This window comes from Balaenoptera ricei, chromosome 3, assembly GCF_028023285.1.
Source record: "Balaenoptera ricei isolate mBalRic1 chromosome 3, mBalRic1.hap2, whole genome shotgun sequence".
Lineage (NCBI taxonomy): Eukaryota > Metazoa > Chordata > Mammalia > Artiodactyla > Balaenopteridae > Balaenoptera > Balaenoptera ricei.
Genome location: NC_082641.1, coordinates 127,942,307 through 127,969,366, shown reverse-complemented (window position 1 = coordinate 127,969,366; position 27,060 = coordinate 127,942,307). Strand labels below are relative to the sequence as shown.

At 38.5% G+C, this 27,060-nt stretch overlaps 1 protein-coding gene and 1 long non-coding RNA gene across 5 annotated transcripts in view; one reads left to right on the top strand and one right to left on the bottom strand.

Moving 5' to 3' along the window:
* Nucleotides 1-2,632: 2,632 nt before the first annotated feature.
* The window catches only part of LOC132362647 (uncharacterized), a 64,505-nt gene continuing 40,077 nt past the window's right edge, over nt 2,633-27,060 (top strand). For 2 of the 4 annotated variants that reach the window (XR_009502431.1, XR_009502434.1), the window contains exons 1-7: nt 2,633-2,906; nt 3,821-3,918; nt 4,821-4,936; nt 5,397-5,570; nt 12,876-13,017; nt 13,502-13,962; nt 17,363-17,517. This is a non-coding gene — a long non-coding RNA (uncharacterized LOC132362647). The remainder of the gene's footprint in view (nt 2,907-3,820; nt 3,919-4,820; nt 4,937-5,396; nt 5,571-12,875; nt 13,018-13,501; nt 13,963-17,362; nt 17,518-27,060) is intronic. The other 2 variants (XR_009502433.1, XR_009502432.1) reach the window with 2 other exon arrangements.
* On the bottom strand, nt 11,282-13,649 carry LOC132362646 (52 kDa repressor of the inhibitor of the protein kinase-like). Its single transcript, XM_059917521.1, is given in 7 exon segments — nt 11,282-11,329; nt 11,331-11,630; nt 11,632-12,676; nt 12,678-13,217; nt 13,219-13,346; nt 13,433-13,526; nt 13,528-13,649. Coding segments are annotated over 7 exon segments (2,277 nt in total).

Sequence of the window (27,060 nt, the reverse complement as noted above, 5' to 3'; positions counted from 1 at the left end):
CTAAAGTGCTTATTAACTCACTGTAATCATGTATACTATATACAGATATAGACGATTCATCCCAGTTGAATTATTCACTTTGTCCCAAATATTCTTTTTTATGCTGAATCCCCTCAGATTTTGGACTCAAAATCTGAATGGTCTCACATGACATTTGGCACATAAGTTAGATCTCCATGGAAAACTAAGCCAAGTGTCATGGGCTCCATGATAAAATATCTAGTTCATAAATAAGAACCAAATTAATCATAATATGGAGTAAGTTTTGTTTTCTAGTTATTGTGAAATTGAGATTATCATTTAGACATATAATTCTCAAAGTTTAGTGTTCATTATAATTACTAGGTTCGCTCTAGTCCAACTGAATTTTTGGAGTTGTATAAACATGAATTCAAAATCCACAAATGTTTTCTAAGCTCTAGCTAATGGAAAACAAGCTTGAAATATGGTAATGTGGAGATGTTTTCTGGAAATATCAAGTGATAACTCTTTCTAGTTATAGTGGATCCAACAACTACCAAGAGTTTGGACTCTTATCATTCCCAGGTTCATTTAGAACACCACACAGACACTGAGAATAGTATGCACATATACTCTGCAGATTTTATTGAGTGTTGAGTAAATAGGATTTCTTGAAATGAGCGTGAGAGAAACAAGGTTCACAATTGCTCGATGATTTTTGGCCCAATCTAACTGGAGTGATGAAATTGCTATTCATTGAGTCTAGGATAATTGGTGAAACAGGTTTTGGAGGGAAAATAATAGTTTCATATATAATGTTCATCTTTTTATCAATATGTAAGAGCTTCTTAATGGTAGGAAAATATAGCTTTCACTTGATAGGAGTTGTAATTTTTTATTGTTTTATGGGTTATTTTTTAACATAGCTAATTATAGATATTGTTGAATTAAAAAATTTTGATCATTGATTGTATCTTTTTGTGGATTCATTTTTCATGCTTTTAAATTCCTTTCTTACACACAGATTTTTAAAACCTTTTCTCTTAATTTCCTTTAGTATATTTTAATTTAATCTTACTTAAATCTTTGATCTATTTGAAACTATTCTAGAGTAAAATGTACAATATGAGTGAAAAAAAAATTTTCCCCTTAGGGCTTTGCCACTCCATCTTTTCAGGACTGATACTAAGGACCAACTTTGTAATATATAAAATTTTTGTGCATGATTGAGCTTTTTGTTTTGTTCTTTTGAGAAGATAGTGTATATAATCCAAGTTTGAAAATTTGGATATCAAGGGCCATTGGGACATCTGTCTGTCTCTGAATACTTCCTCTAATTTGTCTCCATTGTTCATAATTTTCTACCTCATTGAAGTCTGATGTACTGCATATATTGAAGCATGCTTGAATTTCATCAGTTGCAAACTGATCGATAGTATCATTTCTATTTCTAATTTACTGTAAATTAGATCATTCCATCTTTCACGCTTGCTGCCTTGTTCCCTGATTGCATTGCATGCCCTTTTGGTCCTCAATGTGGATCAGAGATGGAGAGCTGGGAAACGTATAAAAAGAAGCTTTAGACTGTGAAGAATTATGAGCCCAGAGGATAGTTAAGAAAGGTGAGGGCCAGAAACATTCTCATTGGAGCCAAACATCCATTTCATGCATTCTCAGAAACATGTCATTGTCTTTGACCAGGTGACCTAAGAGAAGCCAAGTTCCACAAGGCACAGTAAGGTGTCTGGGGAGTGCATCTGTGAGTGATCTGACATATGCTGATTCAAACCCCTGCTACTCTCAGTACTGCAATTCATGCAGATCCCTGCAAAAGGAAAAGAATTAACAACAGCTCTGTAACTCTCTCCTCCATGTAAACTTACAAATAGGAGGATAGCCAAAGAAGGTCTCATGTGAGAATATTTTTACCAGAATTTTTACATTGTTTATTGTAAACAAATCTGGAATTTATTGATTATGGAGCACAGCTTAGAGAACAGAAGTTAGTCTTGTAGATCCCCTCTCTGCATGACTGATGGAATATAAAAACTAAGAAGCTCTAAACTTAAATAGCTCCCTGGAGCTGACTTTTACAGCACATGTCCAAAACACACAGTGAACACTCATCTCTAACTCTGAAGCCAGAATACATCCCAGTACAAAAATCTATTTTTTGGAGGTGCATATGATAGTTTGGACCCTTCCAGAGATAGATGTTATGCTTGCTTTTTTGCTTGTATCCTTAACTAATCATTAGTAAAATTTGCTGTTAAGTAAGGTACCTAATTTCTCTGAATCTGCTTTGACAATTTGACTTCTGTTGTGGTATAATAACTTTTGATTAGAACTGTGCCATTCAACCAGCTTTTAGGGTGCTTCTGATATTACTATAAATTGTTAGACTCAGCTTCTCATTATTATCTTCTTTTCTTCCATATTTTCAATTATCTCCGTTCTTAAAAATTACTTGTTCTTGCCTTTTCCTGCTATATATGATTCCTTAGGATAATTATTTATTTTGATGGAAATTTTTCATTGTTTTTACCTAAGTTATACAGGAGATGGACCATCCTTTGATTTGGTTCATCATATTCAAAATACTGAAACTAGAATCAAACCACTTTTTGATTTCTTAATTGAGCTGCTTGTTCCCTTCTCATTTCACAGGAATAGGAAGTTCCTCACATGTTCTCATCAAGAACGTGATGCCAGAGTGGTCCGTCTGGTATGTAAAGATGCAGGATGGTACCCAGAGCCTGAAGCAAGCTGGAGAGACCTCCAGAGACATAGTTTAAAACCACACTCTGAAAATAACAGAGCAAATGGAAAAGGCCTGTTCTCCATTGAGTTTTCAGTCCTGGTAACTGAACTCAAAAAGATTGTGCCCTGTTCCAACCTCAACTCCAGGCTCAACCAGAAAAAGGAAACAAATATTTCTGATTCAGGTTAGTTTGTCTATAATTATATCTCATTGCCTGGAGAAGTGTTTTAAGACTGAGTGCACACTGTTGAGTTTCTAATTGAAAGGGAAATGATACTGAGTTCCTGTACTGTACTTTTTAGGCAGCTTTCCCTAATCTATATTACTTCCTTCTTTCTGCTAGCTTTGGGTTTAGGTTGTTCTTCTTTTTCTAGTTCTTTAAGAGAAAAAGTTAGGTTGTTGAATTAAAATCTTTCTTCTTGTTAAATGTAAGTATTTACAGTTATAAATTGTCCTTTTAGCAATGCTTTTACTGTTTCTCATAAGTTTCAGCGCATTGTGTTTTGTTTTCATCTGTCTCAATATATTTCCTAATTTCCCTTGCAATTTCTTCTTTGACCCATTGGTTGTTTAAAAGTATGTTGTTTAATTTCCACATATTTTCAGTTTTTCATCTGATATTAATTTTTAGTTTCATGCCATTGTGATTTGAAGGATACATTGCATAATTCCAATCTTTTAAAATTTATTAACAATTGCTTTGTGGTCTAACATATGGGGTCTATCCTGAAGAATGTTCCATGTGCACTTGAAAAAAAATGTATATTCTGTTGTTGAGAGGATTATAGGTGTCTGTTGTGTCCATTTGTCTATAGTGTTGTTCAAGTACTCTATTTCCATACTGATGTTCTGTCTGGTTGTCTTATACATTATTGAAAGTGAATTATTGAAGTCTCCTACTATTATTTTAGATCTGTCTACTTCTCTCTCTAATTCTAATAATGTTTGCTACATACAGTTTGGAGGTATGTTATTTGGTGCATATATGTTTATAGTTGTTATATGTTCTTGGTGAATTGATCCTTTTATCAATATGTAATGTCCTTTTTTGTCTCTTGTAACAGTTTTTTCTTTTTTCTTTTTGGCTGCGCCACACAGCTTACAGGATCTTAGTTCCCCAACCAAGGATTGAACCCGTGGCCTCAGCAGAGAAAGCATGGAGTCCTAACCACTGGACTGCCAGGGAATTCCCTCATGTAACAGTTTTTGACTTAAAAGTCTGTTTTGTCTAATATTAGTATAGCCACCCCTACTCTCCTTTAGTTACTGTTTACATGAAATACCTTTTCCCATAGGTATTCGTGTTTTTTCTTACCCCGTGCAAAATGGAAAAATGATGACAGACAATAGATTTTTATTATAAAATATACCATACTTGCAAAACTGTATATACAATATACAGTTAATATGGTTAAAAATTTAGTATCCCTCTGAATATAAGATGTCATCAAGTATAATACATAATGTATTTTATGTACCACTAAAAAAAGAAAAAAATATACCAATTAAACTGACACAATTATTTTTTTGTCACTTTGAATTTTTTATACTTATTAAAAATTTTTTCAGACTTTGGTTTTAACATTTATCACCCTTGTGAATACATAAAAAGTAAAATGTATTTAAAAAACTGACTAAGGTGTATTCATGATAATGACAGCTATATCTTAAGACCATCCAGATTTCAGAAATGTGAAAATATTAGAAAATAAATACCTGTGTACCCACCACCTTGTTTATGAAATAGAACAATTACCAACACTATTGAAGCTGTTGTATATACTTCCCTAATAACATCTCCCTCCTTTATACCCTATAGATACTTGCTTTCTTCTAATTTTGCCAAATATATACTCTAAATAATTTATTGCTAGGTATTATTATTAACTGTTTTGTACATTGAACTAAAGCACATGTGTTCTGTGACTTACTGTTTTTACCCTACCATAGGTGAGATTCATTCATGCCTCTGTGTCTAACTGCCACTGTTGTATAGTATCCAACAGTATATGTAGTCCATAATTTATCAGTCCCCAAGTTGATGGACATTTGGGGCTATTTCCAATGTTTTGCCCTTATATTTTGTTGCATTTTACAGTTGTCTCCTGGTACACATGTGTTAGAGTTTCTCTTGGGTATATACCCAGAAGTGAAATTGCGAAGTCAAGTCAAGATGGTAGCCTGACAAATACTGCTGTTCCCCTCCTCCCTCCCGTGAGTATCCTGAGGAAACATGAGTCTTGTTCTTGATTGATCTACAGACCAGACTTAGTATCTATGTTCAGGGGCCTTCAAAGGGAAGACAAGCAAGAGAAGGAGGTGGTGGTGCTTTCCAGCCCACAGAAGGTGACTTTCAGCCATAACCTTGAGGAACCAAAGATAGACAGGGGTTAATGTGAGGTAGAGTGTTTCTACCAGCTCCATTGAGCATGGGTATGAGGTGGGGCTCCATTTGACTGGAGACTAGGGTCGTCTCAGGCTGCAGCTTGGTTGATGTCACAGAATCCACTGTGAGGTCACTTCTATGCTATGGAATACATAAGTTCAAAAAGAAGATAGTAATTCATTCTAAAAATGAATTTAAAACTAAGGGATGCTAAACTGAAAACAGCTTGGTTTCACATTCTGGCTCTTCTTCTGATGGGCTTAACCGGTTACTGTCTCCTTGTCTTAGATATGATGGCACCAGTGACCTCCAGCCCTTCCCCATGCTCTTCTGTCTGTGTGATGGATTACGTGCTGCTCTCCTCCACAGCTTGAGACCCGATGATGTCCACCTCTGTATCATGAACAATACAGTAGGCGTTGAGGTTCTTGCAGAACCCCAGACCACTGTCTGTGCAATAAGGTAGGCTTTGAGCTTTGTCAGCAATGAGCCAGTCCTTCTGGGTCTCTTATTTTCAGAACCTGGGGCCACTATGGAGTAGTGTAGGATTTGAGGTTCTTTAACAATGAGCCAAAACTGCTGTATCTTCTTACTCAGAACATGGGGCTACTGTTTGTGTAATAGGGTAGGCTTTGAAATTTATTTTTTAAAAAAGCCAATTGTACTTGGGCTCTTACTTGAAGCCCTAGATAAAAGAGCCAGAGCCATAAGCAACAAAGGACCTACAGGGACAACGAGGGAAGGAAGGGATTCTTACTTTGATCCTCAACTAATTCACTGATGGATTCTGATTCAAAAGCCATTAATAATGTCTATATTAATTCTCTGCTTAAAAAAAAAAAAAGCCACAGGGGCTCTCCATTGCCCAATGAATCAAGTGCAGACTCTTAACATAGTATTTGAGACCTTTGGCAATCTGGATACAACCAAATTTCAGAGTCTTATACATGAGTCCATACTGATATAAATAATTGAATAAATAAATGAGGGAGAAGAGATAGCTCTTCCTTGCTGTAGAATTCCAACTAATGAGTGTGAACGGAATGAGGAAAACAGAAAATCACCATTAGGTCAATACCACAGGAATAACTACAGATAAAATCCACTGATGGATGCTAAAATTAGGAGGTGAAAGTTTGGGAAGAAATATACTTGTAGAGCTTCGTACCATCTCTTCCAAAATATTTATTAACTGCAAAGGAAAATATATTACCTTGAGAGTGGAGAGAACTGATGGAAACCCTCTTAACCAAGTGATCAAAGTCAAAGTCACCAGTAATAAGACATATCAACAACCTAAATCCTGTGATGTGATGCCCTCAGGAGGACACAAAATCATTTCTGCAATGTTCTTGTCTAAAATGCACAACCTCAGACTAATCATGAAGAAATATCAGACAAACCCAAATTGAGGAACATTAAAATAGGAGATCAATACCCTTAGAACGTGTCAAGGTCATGAAAGACAAGGAAAGACTGAGGAACTGCTGCAGATTAGAGGAGACTAAGGAGAAATAACTAGTGCAGTGTGAGATCCTGCATTGGACTTTTTCAAAAATAGTTTCAGTGGAAAAACTTATGAAATTCAAATACAGTTTTTACAGTAGTTAATAACATTGTACTAATGTTAATTTCCTGATTCTCATGCTTGTACTGTGGTTATGTAAGATGTTAACACGAGGGGAAGCTGGTTGAAAGATATCAGGACACTATTATATTTGCAACATTTATTTCTATTTTTTAATATTTATTTATTTATTTATTTATTTATTTTTTTGGCTGTGTCGGATCTTAGTTGTGGCACACTGGATCTTTCATTGTGGCGTGCAGGCGCTTCATTGTGGTGCGTGGGCTTCTCCCTAGTTGTGGCGTGCGGGCTTCTCTCTAGTGGCGCACGGGCTCCAGAGCACCAGGGCTCTGTAGTTGTGGCACGCAAGCTCTCTAGTTGTGGCGCGTGGACTCAGTAGTTGCGGTGTGCGGGCTTAGTTGCCACAAGGCACGTGGGATCTTAGTTCCCTGACCGAGGATCAAACTGGCATCCCCCTGCGTTGCAAGATGGATTCTTAACCACTGGACCACCAGGGAAGTCCTGCAACTTTTATATAACTTTTATATGCTTGCTCTTTAAAAAGAATACCCATTTTCACTTATTACATTAGTAATTAAAAGAAATAATTCCCAGTATATGGCAAAGAGCACAGGTTATATAGTCAGAAAGACACATCTTGATATTCTAGCTCTACTACATATTAGCTTGTGTGACCTATGCAGGTCACTTCAGTCCTCTGAGCCTCCATTTTCTTCATATGACTTTCTTCAAACTGAGATGACAATGCCTTAATCATAAAATTGTTGCAAGCATGAGTTATGCATGTAAAGTGCCAGGTGCAGCACCTGGCACAGAACAGGTAGCAGCAAGTCTAAGTTTTTCTTCCCATAAGAGACATTCAATTCACTACACAATTGAATTGACCCAGTGCCCTGTAGGAGATCATGGTCCAGAGATCATGTGCTATGGAGATCATAGTCCAGAGAGGAATGCAGTCAGATCACTTCAATTTCACTCAATTTCTTTCTTGTGCTTATCAATCTACCTTGCACGATCCATGATTTGGTATTTGTGATCCTCATGAGCAGCTGAAGGGAAAAAAAAAAAAAGAAAAGTTTGCAATCCACTCTACTACACTGTAAGCTCCTTGAGAAGAGGGTTACTGTTTCACTTATTCTCCACAGAGACCTTAGTATAGGCCCTTTCACAGAAGGAAGGGCTTTCTGGCCACCCACTTAGACTCCTATGTGGTAGGTTGAATCCAGTATTTATGATGGGGGAGAAGCTGCATCCTCTCTCCCCTGGGATGCTCTGGCCTTTCCCTCCTTTTTTTCTTTTTAACTCTTGGTGGTTCCCTGGTAGGCTAACCAGCATATGGATAATATGAGGGTTTTTCTGTACTACCCCACCTTATGGTGTTGGAATGGCTTTAATTGGAAGTTATCCTTTCCCTTTCTTTCCATTTGGGTTTCAATCTTGGGTTAGGAAACTCTCTGGCTTCTGTCCCGTTTACTTGTGTTGCCTTAACCCTGCAAGTTTGGGATGAGGTGTCCCACTACTGAATCTTTAGCTGTTTCTGCAACAGGCTTCTGTAATCACCACACTCAGGCTGCCCTCTGGGGAGAGATCAGCAGTTCCTGCTGACGTACTAGAAGGCCAGACTTGTGGCCCTTGCTGCAGCCATTTTAAACATTCTTGAGTATATTTCACAGTGCCTGCCATGATATGCTGGCTCCACTTCCTCCTGGGTCCATGAAGGCTGCTCTGGCCAGAGCTGAGATTAACTGTCCTGAGCCTGCAGACTCAGTTGCTCTCATGTCTATAGCACCTGTAGTGGTGCGTGGTGCCTGTTGTCATTGCTAATGCCACTCCTGTTGTTGTCAGGCACCAAAAGTCTCTGGATTGCAAGAAAGAGTGTGCTTCTCTGCAGTAAAAGATACACTCAGTAGGCCTGGGTTGTCTAAAACCTGCACATTTCAAAGAAAGGTTTGACCACTTGCCAGGCTCCCAGGAGGTAACCTCTAAGTTTTTGGAATATCCTGCCTGATAAAAGCATCTTTTTTACATGGGGCTTTGGGACACTTAGCATCAGTTTGACCTCTGAGAGGCTAGAGACTAAGTAACGAATGTCAGCCATGTATGCACACCTTGTCTACATGACTGACCCTGAATAAAAACTCTGGACACCAAGGCTCAAGTGAACCTCATGGGTTGGCAGTACTTTGTGCATGTTGTCTCTCATTGTTGATAGAAGACTTAAATGTTGTCTGTATCAATCCACTGGGAGAGGACAAATGGAAGCTTGCATCTGATGGCTCTTCTAGATTCTCCATTGTGTACCTTTTTCCTGGCTAATTTTAATCTGTATCTTTTTTTCTTTTTTCTTTTTTTTTAAACTGAGGTATAGTTGATTTACAGTATTATATTAGTTACAGATGTACAACATAGTGATTCAAAGTTTTTTTAGATTATATTCCATTTAAAGTTATTATAAAACGTTGGATATATTCCCTGTGCTGTACAATATATCCTTGTAGCTTATTTATTTTGTACACAGTTTGTACCTCTTAATCTCCTACCTCCCCGCATTGGTAACTTTTTTTTTTAAAACAAAATCCACATTTTATTTAGGTTGAAATAAACTACACAAAATTGATTTTCCTCACCAAAAATAACAGCAATATTTTCTGTATTATTCCTAGATAAACCACAAAACACTTATTTTTGTAGGTTTTCTAGATTTTGCTTGTAAATCAAGATGAGGCAGTAGATACAGTCATGGAAAAAGACAGAAGAAAACAGACAAATCAGTTGTCAGTATCCATGACCTCTGATCCTGTCTTGACCATGAAACAGAAGTGTTCAACATATACCTGTCAAAAAGTTTATGAAGATGTAGGCTCAATAAAGGAATGTAAACAGCAACAATCAGATGTGGAACAACAATGGCAGTCTCTTCCATTCAAACTTTAACTATAAGTTGTTCCTTCAACTTCATTTGATAAAGACAAAATCTACAATGAAATCCTTGTTTGGCAAGCTCACACGTTTCTCTTACAATCTGATAATTTTAATGGTCCCTTACAGATTTTTAACAGCATACTTAAAACTCCTACTATTCAAAGGTCAGTCATGAGCTTCATCGTAATGTTTTATAAAATGTATTCCTTCCTCCCATACCTCCTCAAAATTTATTTCTTCAAAGAACTGATAACTCAGTACCTGACAATTGGATCCACAGTGACAAATGTTATATCTAAAATGACTTAACTAATACAATTTCAAAGTGCCATTAGCAGAGATCACACAGAGTGTAACATGGTACTTTCTATTTTTTTTTTTAACATCTTTATTGGAGTATAATTGCTTTACAATGGTGTGTTAGTTTCTGCTTTATAACAAAGTGAATTAGTTATACATATACATATGTTCCCATATCTCTTCCCTCTTGCATCTCCCTCCCTCCCACCCTCCCTATCCCACCCCTCTAGGTGGTCACAAAGCACAGAGCTGACCTCCCTGTGCTATATGGTTGGTTCCCACTAGCTATCTATTTTACGTTTGGTAGTGTATATATGTCCATGCCACTCTCTCACTTTGTCACATCTTACCCTTCCCCTTCCCCATATCCTCAAGTCCATTCTCTAGTAGGTCTGTGTCTTTATTCCCATCTTGCCACTAGGTTCTTCATGACCTTTTTTTTTTTCCTTAGATTCCATATATTAATCTCCAAAATTTACAAGCAGCTCGTGTAGCTCAATAACAAAAAAACAAACAACCCAATCCAAAAATGGGCAGAAGACCTAAATAGACATTTCTCCAAAGAAGATATACAGATTGCCAACAAACACATGAAAGAATGCTCAACATCATTAATCATTAGAGAAATGCAAATCAAAACTACAATGAGATATCATCTCACACCGGTCAGAATGGCCATCATCAAAAAATCTAGAAACAATAAATGCTGGAGAGGGTGTGGAGAAAAGGAAACACTCTTGCACTGTTGGTGGGAATGTAAATTGATACAGCCACTATGGAGAACAGTATGGAGGTTCCTTAAAAAACTAAAAGTAGAACTACCATATGACCCAGCAATCCCACTACTGGGCATATACCCTGAGAAAACCATAATTTAAAAAGAGTCATGTACCAAAATGTTCATTGCAGCTCTATTTACAATAGCCAGGACATGGAAGCAACCTATGTGTCCATCATCGGATGAATGGATAAAGAAGATGTGGCACATATATACAATGGAATATTACTCAGCCATAAAAAGAAACGAAATTGAGTTATTTGTAGTAATGTGGATGGAGTTAGAGTCTGTCATACAGAGTGAAGTAAGTCAGAAAGAGAAAAACAAATACAGTATGGTAACATGGTACTTTCAATGCTATCTTCTGGAAGAACAGTTAGGTCTCCAAAGCATGGGACTTCAAACGGGCCATTTAAGCAGGAAGATTATCAATGACTAACGTACTCAATGAGAGGCCTACAGGTCAAGATATTCAGTGATTAAGTAGCCTATGTACACCTTACAACTTTTCTGAAAGATATTTTCAAATTTCTTACAGATTTTTTCAAATATCAAATATAAGAGAAAGTCTATTTTAAAAGTCTCTTAGGTATTTTCAATGGTTTCTGAATTATCTGTAGGAAGCTCTGACTTAACTTGTATAGAGTTTGATATATGTAGCCACCATTAAATCCAAATCGTGTTTTATATCAAAATTTATGTTAAGCAAAGCCAAGGTACTTGAACTTTGGTCTGTCAGAGTGTTCCTCAGGTATGCTTTGAGACACTTTCGCCCATTTTCACGGCGTTCACTCTCAAACTTCATCACAGGAAGAATACATAGGACCTTCAGCAATGCATAAACATTAGGAAAAAACTTGATGTCTGGCAGATGAAGGGCTTCATAAATAGTGGATGGAAGTTCTATATCTTTCCCTCTGTGTTTCCACTTGATTTCTCCAACAATGCAGCTCAGCAGAGAGTGTGTCAGGATTAGGTAAATCACTTCCGTACGTGTCAGCATGATGCTCCTTGAATGTATTGAATTTAAGCTGTCCCATGACAGAGGGTACCAGAGATAAGCATTTAAGAGCTTTGAGGTGTTGTTCTGAGAGTATATCTTTCAGTTCCTGAATAATGTGTTCCACTGTTGGAACACTTAGTGTTTCTTTATAATAACTCTCAGAGGTTAGCTGAGATTCCAGGTTACTGTGCTGAGCTCTGCGAAATTTCCCTGGGAGTTTCATCTGACTATCACGTTTGGTTGCCAAATTTGTGGCTTCCTCAAACCAAAATTCATGATAAACTTCGATATTTTCCATCACTTCATTTAGTGAATGCAGCACTGCAGTCAAACTACTGGCTGCAAAGAAGACATCAGAAGTTTGACCCTGAAGATTTTTCTCAAAGGCTCTTGTAAAAGATAGAACATTTTTAAGAACAACATTGGTAATGATGAAATCAAAATCTGTTACTGCACTACAGAGTACAAATGCTCGGCCAGCTGTACAGTTATTCCATCTAACATTTGTGTCACTATTTATACCATCTAAACATAAAACATGTGCTTGTAGGAGGTCCACTAAGATTTCAAAAGCATCATGCCTGCCTGTCCACTGAGAATGGCAAATTTCCTTCAGTTCTTTGCCCCTTTCTTCATTGTTCTGAAATAGGACAGAAATTACATTGGCAAGCTCTAAAAGCAGTTGTGGTGATCGATGGAAAAAAGAACAAACTTTCTCAGTTGTTCCTAATGCAACAGATACTCCCATAACAGACACTGATTTTGCCAACCACATATTTAAGGCACAGGAAGAGCAGAGTGTGTAGATAGCTTGGGGATATTTCTCTAAAAGTCTAGAAGCAACGACTTTCACTTTGGAAGAAAATCCACTGGACACAATGTAAGCCTGGCCACGACAGTACTCCATGTTTAATCCCCACTTCTCAGTTATCATTGTGTGAAATTTCACAGCCAAAATTTCTGCATCAGCTTCATAAGCCCACAAATTCCTCTCTCAGGTTGTGAGCTTCGTCAACAAACCTCACCAACACAGGCAGGTGCTCTTCCCCTGCTATGTCCACCACATCGTCAGTGACGATGGAAAAGAAGTGAGAGTCTCTCACTTCCCTGAGGGTTTCTTCCCGAATGCAGCTCTCACAGATCTCTAGCATCTGTTTCTGCTGTGTTTTCGAACAGAACAATGTGTTCACTGCCGTTGTCTCAAAGCGCCTTCTCAGAGCCTCTTCACCAGAATGGATCCGGCACTCCAGCAGTGCTTGAAGGTTATCAGGAGTAAAGAGACCTTCTGGGATTTCATCAGTTTCATGTCCATCCAGAGGTATGTTCTGTTTTCCCATAAGAATCAAAATTTCAAATAAAGATTTTAAGTATTCTTTGTTTTCCTTCTCTTCAAGGGTTAAAGGTAAAATGTCTTCACCCTGCTCTTCACCCCCTTCTTCCGCACTGCGGTTCTGAGCATTGCTGTTGTTTATTTCCTTATGTTTTGGTTCCTGTTCAGAAGTTTCATCAATTTTTTTGTTTCAGTGTCCTGATTTCATCTTCACTCAATTCTTTTATTCGTTTTCTGTGTCTACTGTGTGGATTATGGCTGGTAAGATCAAATATTGTTGGCATTGCATTATCTCGAAGAACTGTCCTATAAGGACTCTCCCAATGACTTCACATGTATCTGCTTCAATTAATTTTGAGAAATAAAATAACCCAATTATTCTTTAGTTTTCTGATGCCTCTGCAAAATGTATAGTTCTACAGATCATAGAAGTCTCAAAGTGTTTGGCACACAATCAGTAATGTTTATTTAGTTGATCAGGTGTTTTATCTTCTAAGTGCTCTCCTACAATTCTCCGCCCACTTCTGGCATCTGGCTGGATCCCGCGGGAACCTGAAGAAGGCCAGGTCGGACTGCATGCTCTTCCGCGTGCAGTTGGGGGCCGCGCAGAAGTTGGGCATCGTCGTCTGCCGGCCGGCCGGCCCAGCCCTCCCAGCCCTCCCCCTCCCCGCCTCCTCAGGGCAGCCCGCCCGCCGTCGGGGCCGGGGAGGGCAGCCAGGCCGACCCGCCAGCTTGTTAGGGCCGGCGCACCGCGGGGAGGGGCGGACGGGCGAGAAGCCGCGAGGGGCAGGAGGGGCGCCGTGGTCCGAGGCCGGGCTGCGGATGCGTCCACACAGTGCTGTGAGCGGCCGGGAGGATTTACCGACGCCGCCGCCGCCGCTGGTGCACCTCCTGCCCGTCCGGGACGCTGCCGCCTCCTTCCCACCCGCATTGGTAACTATTACTTTGTTTTCTATATCTGTGAGTCTGTTTCTGTTTTGTTATATTCATTCATTTGTTGTGTTTTTTGATTCCATATATAAATGGTAACATACAGTATTTGTCTTTCTCTGACTTACTTCACTAAGTGTAATACCCACCAGGTCCGCCCATGTTGTGGGAAATGGCAAAATTTCATTCTTTTTACGACTGAGCAATATTCCAGTGTGTGTGTGTGTGTGTACGTACGTACCACATCTTTATCCATTCATCTGTTGAGGGACAGGTCATCTGTTGTTGACTATGTAAATAATGCTGCTATGAACACTGGTGTGCACGTATCTTTTCAAATTAGTGTTGTTTTCTTCAGATATATACCATGGAATGGAATTGCTGTGTCATATGGTACCTCTATTTTTAGTTTTTTGAGGAACCTGCATACTGTTTTCCACAATGGCTGCACCAATGTACATTCCTACCAACAGTGCACAACAGTTTCCTTTTCTCCACATAGTCGCCAACATTTATTATTTGTGGTCTTTTTAACAATAGCCATTCTGATAGGTGTGAGGTGATGTTTTATTGTGGTTTTGATCTGCTTTTCTCTGATGATAAGTGATGTTGGGCATCTTTTCATGTGCCTGTTGGCCATCTGAAAGTCTTGTTTGGAAAAATGTCTATCAGCTCCTCTGCCCATTTTTTAATAGGATTGTTTGTTCTCTGTTGTTGAGTTGTATGAGTTCTCTATATATTTTGGATATTAACCTTTTATTAGATATATGATTTGCAGATATTTTCTCCCATTTGGTATGTTGTCTTTTCATTTTGTCGATGGCTTTCTTTGCTGTGCAAAAGCTCTTAAGTTTAATTAGATCCCATTTGTTTATTTTTGCTTTCGTTTCCTTTGCCTTAGGAGACAGATTTTAAAAAATATTGGTACGATTTATGTCAAAGTGTGTTCTGCCTATGCTTCTTCCTGGAGTTTTAAGGTTTCCAGTCTTACATTTAGGTCTTTAATCCATTTTGAGTTTGTTTTTGAATATGGTCTCAGAAAATGTTCTAATTTCATTCTTTTACATGTAACTGTCCAACTTTCCAACCACCACTTATTGAACGGTCTGTCTTTTCCCGCATTGTCTATTCTTGCCTCCTTTGTCATAGATTAATTGACCATAAGTGTGTGGGTTTATTTCTGGCTTTCTATTCTGTTTCATTGATCTTTCTGTCTGTTTTTGTGCCAGTACCATATTCTTTTGATTACTGTAGCTTTGTAGTATAGTCTGAAGTCAGGAAGCATGATTCCCCCAGCTCTATTCTTCTTTCTCAAGATTGTTTTGGTTACTCAGGGTCTTTTGTGCTCCCATACAAATTTTAAAATTATTTACTCTAGTTCTGTGAAAAATGCCATTGGTATTTTGATAGGGATTGTGTTGAATCTGTAGATTGCCTTGGGTGAAAGTTTAGTATCTTTAAATAACAAACATTTATTATCTCACAGTTTCCGTGGGACAGGAATTTGGGCATGGCTTTGCTGAGTCCTCTGGCTCACAGTTTCTCACAGGACTTCAGTCAAGGTTTCAGGTGCTGAGGACTCTTGTGAAGATTTGATTAGGAAAGGATCTGCTCCCAAGTTCACTTAAGTGATTATTTCATTCAGTTACTCAAGAGCTGTTGGACTGTAGACCTCAGTCCATGGATGAGTAGCAAGCAGGTGATTTGAGACAATGGACCAAGAAACTAGGAAGTATCCTCTGAGGGTTGAATGGACTGAGCTGATGCTGAGGAAAAATTTATTCCAAACCTGGAAAAAGGCAAAATGCTTATTGCTTGATTCCTTCATATTATGCTAAAGCTTCATCAAAGAAATCAGTTAAGCTTTCATCTGACTCTGGAATATAACTAACAATTAACAGTTGGCAAGGGTACAGACAGCTCTGTAAAGTTAGCGGTTAGTTTATTGAAAATTATAGGGTTTGATATTTTGCTGCATTGTGGAGAAGATAACCCTAAAGTTTATAAGCTTGTTCTCTTGAAGAATATTTATAGATTTTCATCTGACTGAGCAATTTTTGATTCTTTTCCCTTTGAATAGTACAGAACTATGTTCTTCAAATGCTCTTGCCACCAACCCCATTGTCTTCTAATTGGTTTCTTTGTTAATAAGTTAAAATTTGGCACGTGATTATTACCTGTTGTTTTTAACAGTGAGTGCCAATTAGACTGTGGAAAACAGACGTGACCAAAGATACTGCTCTGAGTATTGCAAGCCATAGAAATGATAAAAGCAGATGACATTCTGCCATCTGCAGAGGGAGAGACGTGGGGATGTTTTGTCTCTGTACAATCTTAGAGCAAAACTAAAATAGCTGAAGTGAGTCTTGTACCTACACGTTCTGATTATGTTATCTTATATGATGAAATTCTAGTTGTTGCAGGAAAGGATCAGAGGAATAAACAATACGTTTTTCCTAAGCAAGCCAATGAGTCATAGGGAATTTTATAAAAGGAAGCTGAAACTGGCCAGACAATGCAACTGTCTTTGGAAACTGGTTTTGTTTTTCAAGGAGAGGGAGTAAGAGAACAGTGTTTACCTCATGATCTCAGTTACTGAGTCAGTGGATAAAAGTCCAGTAAGTTCATACACAGAAAACACAGCAGAGAGTACAGTAACTGCTTCAAAGTATTTTCAGAGAAACACCAGAAGGCAGAATGATTCAAAAAAAGAAATAAGTGCCCAGAAGCATAGGGACTAGCTAATTTAGATAATCAGATGTAAAATATATAACTCTGCCACTCTGATAGATTTTGGTAAATGCTATTCATGCCAGGGAGCTTCCTAGCCTACAGAACAAAATAGATTGAACAGGAAGAACCAAGGTAGCATGAAGAATTTCAGGAGTATTTTAAGTAATCCTACTATCTAGAGATCAGGGAACCTAATTTCTATGACTTGTAGAGCTTTCTCCTTAATTCATCATGACTAATTAATAAACTGAGCTCAGGGAATGGGATAGTTTAGATATAGAGAAGGAGTCTGAGGCTTTCATGAGATGGTTTTGATCATTAGTTTTAGATAATGAAGGTAATTCTATTTTAAACTGGAGAATTTTCAAGAAAAAAATATTTGCAGTAGTATAATTATGTTGTACTCAAATGATACAAATATTTTGTGAAAATTACACGTTCCTTCTGCTCTCTTAATAGGCCTGTTTGATATAAGAATCTTTCAAACAGTAGTTAAAATTTAGGCACAGTTAGAAGTTAATTTACTCCAGTAGAAATTTGCTCAAATTTGTGTCTTATATATACTTACCTCTGTGACCACAGAATTCTAATTTGTCAATGTATATAAACACAGGGTTTGTCAACATAATCAAAAATATCATATTCCTTATAATTTTCTCTCTTCCTCAAGGCCCTTATGTCTTGCACACTTCTCTCCATACATTGGCTGGTTCTGATGGTGCTGACCACAGCATGAGGCCTCTGGGAGCTGAGGGAATTCCCCCGTTGTGCTGGGTTCTGGCTCGCCTGCACTCCTTGCCTTCCTCTGGTGCTGCCCTGGCTCAGGTAAGTGCAGTATTGTGCAGTGTGGTCCTCTCCCACTGATGAATCATCAATGTTCCTAACAAGCCTGGCAGGTGACTTGTTGCTTCCTGTACTCAGACTCAACTACACAACTGAGGAAAACGGCTCAGGTTAAGTTCCAGGATCTAATGTCAATTAGAATTTAATTAATAATGAGTCAGTAAGGAAGATAGAGGTGAATACATCTAACCTCCTAACCTCCACTGTCTTCTGCAGTGACTTTCATCCAGTAATTTGTATTTATATTATTATAGGAGAATTCATTCTTCTTTGAAAATTTTAAGACTTATGTAGAGTTCCCAATAATCCATGTGGCTATTTTTTCCTTGAATTTCATTTCTTTATTCTATATGGAATTATTTTACTTAGTACAAATACTTTTACTTCTAAATGTAAATATCTTCAGATTTTAGATTGCAAAAGTGAAATAGAACATTCTCTAGGATAGCTTACATACTAGGATACAAAACAATCCTCAACAGATTTAAAGAGTAGGAATTATTTCAAGCATCTTTTCTGACCACAATGGCATGAAACTAGAAGTCAACCACAGGAGGAGAAACAAAGAAAGAGGCAATTACATGGAAACTAAGAAACATGCTACTAAAAAAACCAAGGGGTTAATTATGAAATCAAAGAGGAAATTTAAAAAAAATACCTCGAGACAAACAACAATGAAAACAAAACACAACCATACAAAATCTATGCATGCAGCAAAAATACTCCTAAGAGGGAAGTTTGTAGTGATACAGATCTTCCTCAAAAAACAAGAATAATCCTAAATAGGGACTTCCCTGGTGGTACAGTGGTTAAGAATCTGCCTGCCAATGCAGGGGACACAGGTTCGATCCTTGGTCTGGGAAGATCCCACATGCCACGGAGCAACTAAGTCCGTGTGCCACAACTACTGAGGCTGCATGCCACAACTACTGAAGCCCACACACCTAGAGCCCGTGTTCCGCAACAAGAGAAGCCACTGCAATGAGAAGCACGTGCACTGCAATGAAGAATAACCCCCACTCGCCACAACTAGAGAAAGGCAGTGCACAGCAATGAAGACCCAACACAACCAATAAATAAATAAATAAAATAAATTTATATTAAAAAAAAAGCTTTCTTCTTAAACAAAAAAAAAATCCCAAATAAACAACCCCTCCTACCACCCAAAATTATTAGAAAAAGAAGAACAAATAAAACCTAAAGCCAGCAGAAGGAAGGAAATAATAAAGATCAGAGAGGAAATAAATAGAGATCAAAAAATGGAAAAAATCAATAAAATCAAGAGCGGTTTTTTGAAAAGAGAAATAAAATCGACAAACCTTTGGCCAGGCTCACCAAGAAGAAAAAAGAGGACCCAAATAAACAAAATAAGATATGAAAGAGGAGAGGGAGGGCTTCCCTGGTGGCGCAGTGGTTGAGAATCTGCCTGCTAATGCAGGGGACATGGGTTCGAGCCCTGGTCTGGGAGGAACCCACATGCCGCGGAGCAACTAGGCCCGTGAGCCACAACTACTGAGCCTGTGCATCTGGAGCCTGTGCTCCACAACAAGAGAGGCCGCGATAGTGAGAGGCCTGCACACCGTGATGAAGAGTGGCCCCTGCTTGCCGCAACTGGAGAAAGCCCTAGCACAGAAACGAAGACCCAACATAGCAATCAATCAATCAATCAATCAATCAATCTTTAAAAAAAAAAAAAAAAAAAGAAAGAGGAGAGGGAGTTCCCTGGTGGTCCAGTGAATAAGACTCCATGCTCCCAATGCAGGGGGCCTGGGTTTGATCCCTGGTCGGGGAACTAGTTCCTGCATGCATGCCACAACTAAGAAGTCCACATGCCACAACTAAAAGATCCCACGTGCCTCAACAAAGACCTGGCACAGCTAAAATAAATAAATATTTTTTTAAAAAAGAGGGACTTCCCTAGTGGCACAGTGGTTAAGAATCCGCCTGCCAATACTGAGGACACGGGTTTGAGCCCTGGTCTGGGAAGATCCCACATGCCACGGAGCAACTAAGCCCATGCTCCACAAATACTGAGCCTGTGTGCCACAACTGCTGAAGCCCACGTGCCTAGAGTCCGTGCTCTGCAACAAGAGAAGCCACTGCAATGAGAAGCCAGAGCACCACAATGAAGAGTAGGCCCCACTCACCACAACTAGAGAAAGCCCGTGCACAGCAATGAAGACTCAACATAGCCAAAAATAGATAAATAAAATAAATAAATTTAAAAAAAGAATTTTTGCTTATTAAAAAAAAACATAAAAGAGGAGAAATTGCAACTGATACCACAGAAATACAAAAAATCATAAGAAAATATTAAGAACAGTTATATGCCAAAATGGATGACCTAGAAGAAATGGACAAGTTTCTAGAAACATACAGCCTGCCAAAACTGAATCAAAAAGAAACAGATAATTTGAACAGACTGATTACTAGAAGTGAAATAGAATCTGTAATTTAAAAAACTCCCTGAAAAAAAAGTCCAGGATAGGATGACTTCACTGGGGAATTCTACCAAACACACAAATAATAACTTATACTGAAAAGACTCTTCCAAAAGACTGAAGAGGAGGGAACACTCCCAAAGTCATTCTATGAAGCCACCATCACCATGATACCAAAACCAGACAATGACCCTACCAAAAAAAGAAAAGTACAGGCCAAAAATCTTTGATAAATATAGGTGTAAAATTCCTCAACAAAATAATAGCAGACTGCATCCAACAACACATAAAAAGGATCATATATCGTGATCAAGTTGGATTCATCCCAGAGTCACAAGGATGGTTCAGCATATGCAAATCAATCAGTGTGATACACCACATCAAAAGAAAAGACAAAAACCACACAATCATCTCAGTAGATGCAGAAAAAGCATTGGATGAAATTCAACATTCATTCATGATAAAAACTCTTGCCAAAGTGGATATAGAGGGAACATATCTCAACATAATAAAAACCATTTATGACAAAACCACAGCCAACATAATATTCAATGGTGAAAAGCTGAAAGCCTTCCTGCTAAAATCTGGAACAAGCCAAGGATGCCAACTCTCACCAGTTCTGTTCGACATAGTATCGGAAGTCCTAGCGACAGCAATCAGACAAGAAAAAGAAATAAAAGGTATCAGATGGGAAGGGAAGAGGTAAAATTATCATTATGTGCAAATGACATGATACTCTATGTAGAAAACCCTAAAGACTCCACACAAAAACTGTTAGAACTGATAAATGAATTCAGAAATGTAGCAGGATACAAGATTATTACACAGAAATCTTTTGGCATTTCTTTACACTAACAATGAAATATCAGAAAGAGAAAGTTAAAAACAATCCCATTTAAAACCACATCAAAAATATAAAATAAAATGCCTAGGAATAAACCTAACCAAGGACGTTAAAGACTTATACACTGAGAACTATAAAACATTGATAAAGGAAACTGAAGATGATTCAAGGAAACAGAAAGACATCCCATGCTCTTGGATTGGAAGAATTAATATTGTTAAAAGGGCCATACTACCCAAAGCAATCTACAGATTTAATTGCAATCCCTATCAAATTACCCATGACATTTTTCACAGAACTAAAGCAAGTAATCCTAAAATTTATATGGAATCATAAAAGACCCAGACTTGCCAAAGCAATCCTGAAAATAAAACACAAGAACAGCAACAATGAAAAAAAAAGAACAAAGCTGGAGGCATAAGCCTCCCAGACTTCAGACAATACTACAAAGCTACAGTAATCAAAACAGTATGATACTGGCACAGAAACATACACATAGATCAATGGAACAGAATAGAGAGCCTAGAAATAAACCCATATACCCACAGTCAATTAATCTTTGACAAAGGAGGCAAGAATTTACAAGTGGTGCTTGGAAAGCTGGACAGCTGCATGTAAATCAATGAAGTTAGAACACTCCTTCACACCATGTACAAAAATATACTCAAAATGACTTAAAGACTTAAATGTAAGACGACTCCAGACTCCTGATTGCAACAGTGCCCTAGGCCATAGGTAAGCGGGCAGCAGCAGCAGCAGTAGGACCTGGGACCCTATCCCTCCAGCTGCAGAGACACCCATGACTCTGACCCTACATTCCCTCACTTACAGTGGTGGCACCAGCAAACCGAACAACCCCAGAGGCACAATCAGTGATAAGGCTGGCACGGGGTGACACCTCTGTCCAAGGCAGTGGAGGGTGAAAGTGCGGACTCTCAAATAGAATCAGAGGCAGCTCAGGTAAGAGAAACCAAAAAGGTGTGCTATAGCACCACTTACTGGAAATGAAAAGAAAGGCCTCTAATTTCTAAACAACTGAATCATTAAAATCAAGTAGCAAGTTGGCTACTTCAACGCGCTGGCAGAGGAACAACTCATCAAGCAGTATAGTAACAACAGTAACAATAACACTATACCACAAAAAGGTAATGACACTTCTACAGAAACCAAACTTAAAGTCATGAAATATTATGATCTAACAGAGGATTCAAAATAGGTGTCATAAAGAAACTCAACAAGCTACAAGAAAACTCAGAAAGGGAGTTCAGTAAGCTCAGGAATAAAGTTAATGAGCATAAGAAATACTTTACCAAAGAGATTGAAATTCTAAAAAGAACCAAATAGAAATTCTGGAGCTGAAGAACTCAATAAATGAGACAAAGAGTGCATTAGAAAGCATTGGAAATAGAGCAGACCATATGGAAGAGAGAATTGGAGAGCTTGAAGATAGAAATATAGAAATGATATAAATGGAAGAGAAAAAATCAAGATATTTTGTAAAGTGAGGAAAGTCTACAAGAGCTATCCACCTTTTTTAGGAATAGCAATGTTAGGGTAATAGGTATCCCAGAAGGAAAAGAGAGGAGAAGGGAGCACAGAGTTTATTTAAAGAAATAATAGCTGAGGTGGCCAATATAGGGGAATAGGAAGACCCTGAGCTCACCTACTATGTGCATACCAAAATTACAACTACTTACAGAACAACTGTCGATGAAAATGACCTGAAGACTAGCAGAAAAGATTTTCTGCAGCTAAAGATATAAAGATGGAATCACAGTGAAATGGGTAGGAGGGGCAAAGATACGGTATAGTCAAAACCCACACCGCCAGCTTGGGGGACCCACAAACGGGGAGAATCACAATTGCTGAGGTTCTCCTCAAGGAGCAAAGGGTCTGAGCCCCACATCAGGTTCCTCGGTCCAGGGGTCTTGCACTGGGAAGGAGGGCCCCCAGAATATCTGGCTTTGAAAGCCAGTGGGGCTTGTGTATGGGAGAGCCAGAGGATTGTAGGAAAGAGAGACTCCAATCTTATAGGGCTCACACAAAATCTTACATGCTCCCAGACTCAATGCAGGGGCAGTAATTTGAAAGGACCTCAGGTCAGACCCACTTGCTGATCTTGGAGAGCCTCCCAGAGAGGTAGGAGGCAACTGGAGCGCCCTCTGGGGACATAGACACTGGTGGAGGGCACTTTGGGGAGCTCATTCTACCACTGGTGCTGGCAAGTGCCATTTTGGAGTCCTTCCTCTAGCCTGTTAGTGCCGGGGGCTTACCTGCCCACCAGCCTGTTGGCAGCAGTCCCGTGATCCCCCAATCAAGCAGTCAGCCATCCTGGGACCCAACCCCACCCACCAGCGTGCTGGCACCAGCCACAGTACTCCCTGGTCCACATGGCCAAACATGCCAGGACCCGGCCCCACTCACCAGTGGGTTGGCGGCCTCTGCATGAGGCAGGACCTGACAGCCAACCAGGCTCGGGGCCAGCCCCACTTACCTGCTTACCCATAGGAGTCCACCCCACCACAACAGAAGGGCCCATACAGCCCACCTAGGGGGCACCCCTAGAGCATGTAGCTCTGGTAACCAGAGGGGAGTATGCTGCTGGGCCCATTAGGAGTCTCTGACATAAGGCCACTTCTCCAAGTTTGGAAAATGTAAACATCCTACCTAATACATAGAAATAAAAACAGCAAATTAGGCAAAATAAGGTGACAGAGGAATATGTTCCAAATGAAGGAACAAGATAAAAACCCAGAAGAGGAACTAAGTGAAGTGGAGGTAACCACTCTACCCAATAAAGAGTTTAAGGTAATGATCATAAAGATGTTCAGTAAACTCAGGAGAAGAATGGTTAAACACTGTGAGAAGTTTAACAAAGAGTTAGAAAATAAAAAGAGGAATCAAACAGAGCTGAAGAATACAATATCTGAAAAAATACACTAAAACGAATCAATGGTAGAATAGATGATACAGAGGAATGGATCAATGAACTGGAAGGCAGAGTAGTTTCCACCCATGCTGAAGAGAAAAAAGAAAAAAGAATTTTAAAAAATTAGGATAGTTTAAGAAATCTCTGGGATAACCTCAAGTGTACTAACATTTGCATTATAGGGTCCCAGAAGGAGGAGAGAGAGAAAGAGGCAGAGAACTTATCTGAAAAGATAGATAATAGCTGAAAACTTCCCTAACCTGGAAAAGGAAACAGACATCTAGGTCCAGAAAGCTCAGAGAGTTCCAAACAAGATGAACCCAAGAGATCCACACCAAGACACATTGTAATTTAAATAGTAAAAATTAAAAGATAAAGAAAGATAGGAGTTAAAAGCAGCAATAGAAAAGCAACTAGTATGTACCAGGGAACTCCCATAAGACCAAAAGCTGACTTTTCAGCAGAAACTTTGCAGGCCAGAAGGGAGTGGTATGATATATTTAAAGTGATGAAAGTAAAAACCTGAAACCAAGAATACTCTACCTGGCAAGACTTTCATTCAGATTTGAAGAGATAGAGTTTTACAAACAAGCAAAAGCTAAAAGAGTTCAGCACCACTAAACCAGCTTTACAAGAAATGTTAAAGGGACTTCTCTAAGTGGAAAAGAGACTACAACTAGAAATATGGAAATTATGAAAGGAAAAATCTCATTGGCAAAAGCAAACATACAGTAACGATAGTAGATTAACCACTTATAAAGTTAGTAGGAAGGTTAAAAGACAAATGTAGCAAAATCATCTATATCCACACTAAGTAGTTAAAAGATAAAACAAAAAGATGTAAAATATGATGTCAAAAACATTAAATGTTTGGGTAAGGGAGTAAAAATACAAGGTTACAAAAATGCACTTGAACTTAAGAGATCATCAACTTAAAAGAAGTGTATTTACATATATATTTACAGTTATATTTATATATAAACCCCATGGTAATCATAAACTAAAAATCTGTAATAGATACACACACAAAAAAGAGAAAGGAATCCAAATATAATGATAAAGATAGTCATCAAGTCACAAGGGAAGAGAGCAAAAGAAGAAAGGAACAAAAGAACTACAAAAACAACCCCAAAACAATTAACAAAATGGCAATAAGTACATACCTATCAATAATCATTTTAAATGTAAATGGTCTAAATGCTCCACTCAAAAGACAGGGTGACTGATTGGATAGAAAACAAAACCCATATATATGCTGCCTACAAGAAACTCACTTTAGATCTAAAGATACACACAGAGTAAAAGTGAGAGAATGGAAAACGGTATTCCATGCAAATGGAAATGAAAACTGGGGTAGCAATACTTATATCAGACAAAATAGACTTTAAAACAAAGATGGTGGGACTTCCCTGGTGGTGCAGTGGTTAAGAATCTGCCTGCCAATGCAAGGAACACGGGTTTGATCCCTGGTCCGGGAAGATCCCACATGCCATGGAGCAACTAAGCCCGTGCACCACAACTACTGAGCCTCTGCTCTAGAGCCTGTGCGCCACAACTACTGAAGCCCACACACTCTAGGGCCCACGTGCCGCAACTACTGAGCCCGCATGCTGCAGCTACCGAAGCCTGCACGCCTAGAGGAAATAAAAAAATACCTGGAGACAAAAGAAAATGGAAAGACAGTGATCCAAAAACTATGGATGCAGCAAAAGCAGCTCTAAATTTATAGTGATTCAAGCCTACTTCAGGAAACAAGAAAAATCTCAAATAGAAAACTTAACCTTGCAGCTAAAGTAACTATAAAAAGAAGAACAAAAAAACCCCAAAGTTAGTAGAAGAAATCTTAAAGATCAGAGCACAAATAAATGAAATGGAGACAAAAAAAAAATAGAAAAGATCAATAAAATTAGAGATCACTGTTTGAAGAGATAAACAAAATTGATGAACCTTTAGCCAGATTCATTAAGAAAAAAATAGAGATGGCCCAAACAAATAAAATCTGAAATAAAAGATGAGAAGTTACAACCAACAGCACAGAAATACAAAGGATCATAAGAGATCACTGTAACCAATTACATGCCAATAAAATGGACACCTAGAAGAAATGGATAAATTCCTAGAAATTTATAGAAATTTAAATGGATAAATTCCTAGAAATTTAAACGGATAAATTCCTAGATAGAAACGTACTATCTCCTAAGACTGAATCAGGAAGAAACAGAAAATATGAACAGCCTGATTGCCAGTAATGAAATTGAATCAGTAATGAAAAAAATTCCCAACAAACAAAAGTCCAGGACAAGATGGCTTCACAGGTGAATTCTACCAAACAATTAAAGAAGAGTGAATATCTATCCTTCTCAAACTACTCCAAAAATCTGAAGAGAAAGGAATGCTTTTCAAACTCATTTTATGAGGCCAGCATCACTCTGATACCAAAAGCAGACAAAGACACTGCAAAAAAAGAAAATTACAGGCTACTGTTTCTGATGAACATAGATGCAAAAATCCTCAACAAAATATTAGCAAACTGAATTCAACAATGCATTAAAAGGATCATACACCATGATTAGATGGGATTTATCCCAGGGATGCAATGATGTCAGTCGCTGTTAGACTGAGGAACAAGTCTTGAGAGCAGGTGAGGGGATTAAGAAGAGACGGGGTCAGGAGGGTGGTGTACAAGCACACATACACTTTACTTCCCACATCAAAACTCTTTTTATAGATTGCAGTAGGCAATACATGTTTTTGTTAAAATCACAAGACAGAATCATCAGGCAGTATTTCCTTAATGTTGAAGTTATAGTACAAAACATTCTGCGAACCAGAATATAAACATGCATGAGAACAGACTGTGATTGCCGAAACATGCCAAGGACAAACTATAGTTAGAGAAACCGCAAGCAACCTCACAGGCCAAGACTCATATCTTCTCTAATAACTCTTCTGGGTCCTGTCAAGAATTAAGCAGGACTTTGCCATGTTTTAAGCTGCAAGGACTGTGTAAGCTTGCAGCTGGTTCCCGACATGTCCCCCTTCCTTATTTTTTAATGTAAGGTGGTAGAGTCCGACTCGGAGTTCTGCAATTGCTCGTAAGCCAGTTCGCAGGAGGACTGGAAAACAACAAATACACAATAATATTAAAATACCAATAACAATTATAGGATAAAGGAGGTTAATAAGAGAACTCGGGGCAAAAGTACGTGTAATCTGGGTAAATGTGTCTCGAGCAATTTCCACTGGATTTACATCTAGGGGAGCTGCATGCTGGATATTTGTGATATCCTCATGTAAGCGAACAATATCAA